General features: G+C 47.1%; 1 protein-coding gene across 1 annotated transcript; it reads right to left on the reverse strand.

The window, feature by feature from the left end:
• Positions 1–292: 292 nt before the first annotated feature.
• LOC126249261 (STE20/SPS1-related proline-alanine-rich protein kinase-like) lies at positions 293–4,529 on the reverse strand. The gene is made up of 3 exons (XM_049950916.1): positions 4,466–4,529; positions 4,022–4,298; positions 293–344 (listed from the first exon to the last, which is right to left on the reverse strand). Exons 1-3 carry the CDS (start codon positions 4,527–4,529, stop codon positions 293–295), a joined length of 393 nt encoding a protein of 130 aa, XP_049806873.1.
• Positions 4,530–6,017: the final 1,488 nt, after the last annotated feature.

The raw sequence follows: 6,017 nt of genomic DNA on the forward strand, positions 1-6,017 counted from the left end.
GCTCCAGTCGCCATTGTTTTCTGCAGACGAGACTTTCAGCCACAAAATTATTTTGCACAGATCGCTACATTGCACTGACAGTTAAACCCTGCAAAAAAGTTGTCTACAGATCATCAAATACATACAAGACTCACAAGAATCTTTAATCGTCTAACTACAATTAAATACTACGATTGCTGCTGCAGTCTGACACCGATCGATTTACAGGTAATGTTTCCTCTGGAACGAATCTCAGTATCTGTAGCGCACATAATTTTACACGTAAAAAAATTACTCATGGTTATCGATGTCCTTAATCTTTACGTCCCTCACGATAGGACACACACTCATTTACTCTGATCACGCTACAACATAAGCCACAGTAACATTACACTGCAATTTACAGGGTGGAGCGAAATTCGCGCACTCGGGCATTGCAGCGCGACTCCTCACTTGCCAACGATAAAAAAATGTCTGTCACAAAATTTTGTCTGGTGAGTACATCCGCAGAAAAAATACGTTAAAGATTGGCAATTTGATAACACTGTAACCATTAACTATCTCTGCCGGCACTTATGAGTTCTGCTGTACGGTTGGTGCAGTGGATGATGTTTTGGGTTAGCATGGAGGAGATCGAGGGTTCGATCCTGGGTTAGGGCGCATTTTTTAATTTGTTAATTTCATTCTGTATCCTAAATTTACAACGTTTTGCAACGCTGAACATAAAAAATGCGTGGTTAGTCAAATTAGAAATAGACAAATGAAACAAATGACCTGTCATAGGACAGAATAACTATAAAAACAATATCAATTTCGAGATGCTAAATATGATAGCACAGTACAATAACACATCTTCTTGTCATTTATACTACATTTAATATGAGCACTCATATGTCGGACATTAGCAACCAGTGACAGTAATAATGTCCATATTAATGATCGCAAGACCTTCACAACCGACCTCAGAACAACAGGTGTTCAAAGCGACATCCCTGCACATCCAAACATTGCGCAACCCATCGGAGCTTACAGCTCTGCATCCTTCGCAGCAAAGCTGCGTCCACAGCAACAAGAGCAGCATGAACACGCCCCACCAATTCTTCCACATTCGTCGGCGAAGTAGGGCACACGTGCTCCTGCAGGCCATTTTCCTGGAAATATTCTGTCCAAATACTGTCGCACATTAATTCCAGAGTGTGGAGGTGCACCATCATGTTGGAACTTTATTCTCTGCCGAAGATGTAGTGGAACGTATTCCAGCGCGTCAGGCAGATAGTTTCATAGGAATACATGATACCTTCGTGCAGGTAACCGGTCAGGCAACATGTAAAGGCCCAAACGTTGATACCAAAGCGAACTTGATATCCATGATCGCAGGTGGCTTGCGGGTTAACTTCACGCCAATGGTGGGCATTGTGCAGACTGATGACGCCCTCACGAGTGAATGCAGCTTCATCCAACCATAGTATGGTGTTCACAAAGTCATCGTTGGCTTCCTGCTGTTGGTGGAACCATTCACAGAATTATATCTGCTGATGGCGATCTGCAGGATGCAGGTGTTACGTGAAATCATAATGGTAGGGGTGCAGCCCATACTCGTGCACGACGTTAACGACCGTGTGTTGCGAGACACGCAGCTGCCTTGCTACGCTACGTGTACTTCGCTGAGGTTCTTTGTGTAAGACCTCCAGAGTAGCTTCCTCTGGAGCTGGAGTACGGCGAGTCCGTGGATGACCTCTGTCATGAGAGAGAGTGAGAGGAGAGGAGAAAACCTGACTCCCGAAGGAGCAGCTCCAGACGACGAAACACTTTTATATCTGGATAGCATTGACGAGGATATCTAACACAACACGAGCCCGGTTATCAGATGCATCAAGGACCAGTAGCATATCCACATATTCATCGTTTGTGTATGTCATACATCTGCCACACTGGTTTAGAGGTTTACAATGAGAAAATTCTATACGTTTGTACATGTGCATTGGAGTCTGTCACGGGCGCGTTGCTCTGCTCGAAACTAGTCCGTGTCTGGCGGACAGCGCATACAGTATAAACACGCCGTCAGTCCTGCTCGCTGTTCCACCTAACACTCATTACACCTTTGATAACTATTGCTCTGCATGATTCATCCCGACACCGCTAATTGTGAAATGTTCGGTTTCGAAATACACTGTTTCCCTAACGGTAACAGACGTGATGTTTCCACAATCCCATCGATAGAATGATAATAATAATAATACATTGAGATACATACTGAACAGCATGCGGTTACCAGACTCAGTGTTGAAAGGCATATATAGTGGGACCACGGTGATAACACATACAAATAGTAACCGAGTTTCGACATGATTCACAAAGCAAGTTCCTTGTCCTACTGGTAACATAAGGCACTAACTAAATGTAATGGACCTGAATGAGACAAGAATAATAGTTGGTACTAATCTAGGGGACAACTGGAGGAGGGTACAAAGAAAACAGGTTTCGCATCTAGTAGATGAAGTGGTGCGAATAAATTCACGCCCACGGCGTGGAAAGGGCTTTTTTCAATCCTGACCAATCTTCAGTTTCTACGATTGTAGTATGTAAGTACAGATGTTTTCTGGATGACCTGCTTCAATCACTATTGACAATTAAGATGCCAGATACTGTACCACCAGGACTACATTTACCAAATAAAAAACATGTGCCTCAACCCAGGCTCGAAATAATCGACCTCCTGCATGCTAACTCCAAACCCTATCCACTGCACCAACTGTACAGCGAGTTAAGCCTTGCTGACAGAGCCAGTTATCACACATGTGGTTACAGTGTTGAAAAACTGCCGCTATTTAGCATCCTTTTTTGCGGATGTACTCGTCGGACGAAATTTTGTCACAGACTTTTTTCTTTTATAGCTGGTATGTCAGGAATCGCTCTGCGAAGCCCGAGGGCGCGAATTTCGCTCCACCCTGTATACGCATTTTTCACAAACATTGCAGTTATCTTTTATATCTGTACAGCGCCCAAAAAATTATGGTATACCTACACTCACACATGCTGTATGTCTCGATTCTCCTCAGTCCTAGGAAATTATCTGACAATCTCGTCGAATCAGCGCTTCTGGAAGGTTTTTGCCAAGATTCTCACAAACACGTGTTATGAAGGACAGATGTCCGGAACTGTGTGTGATAAGGAATACCGCACCCGCGGACGCAATGCTTTGAAAGACATCACCGACGCGGGTTTGGGTACTATAATCAACATCACTACCGATAGAGCTACAAGGAAAATGCTACAGTCCACTTAGGGGTGCCGATGAGGGGGCGTATTGTAACAGCCGTATTCCCCGTCCTGTTTGTACACTATAGCATGTCCAGTTGAACACTTGCGTTGCTATATTGTGCAGATGTTTACGAAATGAATCTACCATCACTTACGTTCGGATATACTTCTCAGTGCGTTGAAATCACACTTCACCGTGTCCAATCTATCAAATGGTTCAAATGGCTCTGAGCACTATGGGACTTAACTTCTGAGGTCATCAGTCCCCTAGAACGTAGAGCTACTTAAACCTAGCTAATCTACGGACATCACACACATCAATGGCCGAGGCAGGATTCGAACGTGCGACCGTAGCGGTCGCGCGGTTCCAGATCCAGACTGTAGCGCCTAGAACCGCTCGGTCACACCGGCCGGCTCCAATCTATCCTTCCATTACGTAATCTTTCTTTTTTTTTACGTGAATAGTAGTTTGATCTTTCTTTTTATTATTATTATTTTTTTTTTACGTGAATAGTAGTTTGATTACTTCCCACAAATGTATGTCGGAACATAAGCCGCGGTACCTTCACTTTCAAACAACAGAAAACATTTCTGACTATCAGTTATAGGTGTATAAAAAAATTATGATACGTCCACACTTACACCAGCTGCGTATCGTTTTCGCACTGCAAAAAAGTCTCCCGCCATTACGTACTTGTCGATGAATAAAGGATGTAATTACAATTTAAAAAAAGCTCTACAGTGTTTTCCGTTTATCGATTTCGACGGCGCAGGAGGAGACGCTGTTGAATCGAGCAGCTGCGTGAGGGCGGTCCATGGACGCCGGAGCGATGCTGTGGCAGCCGCGGCGGCCGGGACAGGGTGGGGGCCCGGAGCGGCGGCAGCGGCGGTGGCGGGGGCGGCGGCGGCGGCGGCGGCGGCTGCTTCACGCCCGGACACTAGTGGCGCTATTGCCGTCGAAGCGCGCCTCACAGGACCTCGTTTCGATGTTATAGTCTTCACCGCCCCGGGTACCCGAGCCACGGCGTATTGCGGGAATTGTTCACCAGACTCGACCGCTGTAGAATAATGAAAAAAAAAAAAAATTAAATACAACGTTCTAGACATCCCCCGATGTCACTGCTACTGCAAGGAAGGAAAGGATACTGATTATTTGTAAGCAGAGTGAGTATATATATATATATATATATATATATATATATATATATATATATATATATATTACCTGTTTCGATCTGACTCCTTGACATCTCCCTCATCTCCTTGCGACGATGAAGGCCTCTCTCCATCTCTTCCCCCCACTGTGGCATTTCACCTTCGCCTTAATTTGGAAGGGCCCATCGATTCATTTCCCCTATATCGCCTGCAACATAGTAATCTAATAACAAAACATGTACACGCAGAAACTATGGGAAACAATATATATATTTTTTCAGAATGTATACTTACATGGGATCTGCGATGGTTTCTGGATGTCCCCCTTCTTCGTATTGTAGGCGCCCTGGTGGTCCCGGTCGCCTTCGGTGGACTGGAAGCCGAGCGGTGACCTCTTCAGTTGACAGGATGCTAGGAAACGACCGTGGACGCGTCAGAAACGCCAAAGAAACATTATTAATTCATGACACCTTTATTCCTGCCGAATACAATGTGGCCCGCGTAACACAGGCTGGCTGAGTTTGGTGATATCAACGACCTCCCCGCCGGCCGCTGGTGGCCGAGCGGTTCTGGCGCTACAGTCTGGAACCGCGCGACCGCTACGGTCGCAGGTTCGAATCCTGCCTCGGGCATGGATGTGTGTGTTGTCCTTAGGTTAGTTAGGTTTAAGTAGTTCTAAGTTCTAGGGGACTTATGACCTCAGCAGTTGAGTCCCATAGTGCTCAGAGCCATTTGAACCATTTTTGAACGACCTCCCCCGAGTCCTCGCTGATTCGGAGCGATGACTCCAGCTCCGGGCCGCACCAGCAGTGCCGCGTGCTGTGACGTAGCGGTGGAATGCCCTTACTTCGGCCGCGCGTGGCTGGAGGTGCCCGGCTGGCCAGCCGGCTCGGCGGCGGACAGCAGGCCGCTGCTTGTAGGAGGCTCCGGGTTGGAGTCCCGGCGTTGTCGGCACGAGAAGCTTTCTCGTAGTGTGGAGCGTACTCTATCCCACCCCATCTTCTTCCCTGCTCCTCCTGGTGGCTCGTCCGCGGTGGACGGGCGGAACGGGCTGCAGTCCCCCAGCATCGTTGGCTCACCTGGTTGTGACGGCGGATGCACAGGGCCTAGGCCCCGCACGATCTCTATGACGGCTCACTGTTGTGGTCAGCATTGGTGGCGAGTGAGTCTGCCGCAATGTCTGCTAATCCTGGGTTGATGATTGACAGCGGCAGCAGAGAGGACCAGGGCTGGTACTGTACCCTCACGTCTGCTGCTGGATGGGCTGCCCTTACTGCAACATCTCCTTAATAAAGATTAACATGTCGATTACCGAGCTGAGCGCTACGCAGCGACCCAGTACACATCTAACTGCAAGTCTGACTGCGAGTGCCTTGTTGCTATCAAAGCTGGCGTATTTAAAGGAAGCACGAGCGACGTCCTGACGTCATGCTCTTTGTAATGAACGCATTCGTTCCACTTATACAGCTGATTTATCTGTTGTACTCGCCCCTTAGGTGTTGTTGTGACAGAGTTACGTTTTGTTACGGCAGACTTACGCGAAGTTGTGAAATGCAGTACAGCTGACTCTATACCTCTGTCTTACGCTCTACGAAAGTCTCCGTCTAACACAAACCCGCGTG

The sequence above is a fragment of the Schistocerca nitens genome, chromosome 3 (assembly GCF_023898315.1).
Source record: "Schistocerca nitens isolate TAMUIC-IGC-003100 chromosome 3, iqSchNite1.1, whole genome shotgun sequence".
In the NCBI taxonomy this organism is placed as follows: Eukaryota; Metazoa; Arthropoda; class Insecta; order Orthoptera; family Acrididae; genus Schistocerca; species Schistocerca nitens.

What these genes read in the sequence shown, in the direction of transcription:
- LOC126249261 (XM_049950916.1), bottom strand. Translation starts at nt 4,529, where the DNA reads ATGGAGAGAGGCCTTCATCGTCGCAAGGAGATGAGGGAGATGTCAAGG. An exon ending in AAGGAGTCAGATCGAAACAG is followed by an intron (nt 4,299 to 4,465) that starts GTAATATATATA and finishes ATTATTCTACAG; the next exon opens with CGGTCGAGTCTGGTGAACAA. An exon ending in CAGCTGCTCGATTCAACAGC is followed by an intron (nt 345 to 4,021) that starts GTCTCCTCCTGC and finishes CTTATGTTGTAG; the next exon opens with CGTGATCAGAGTAAATGAGT.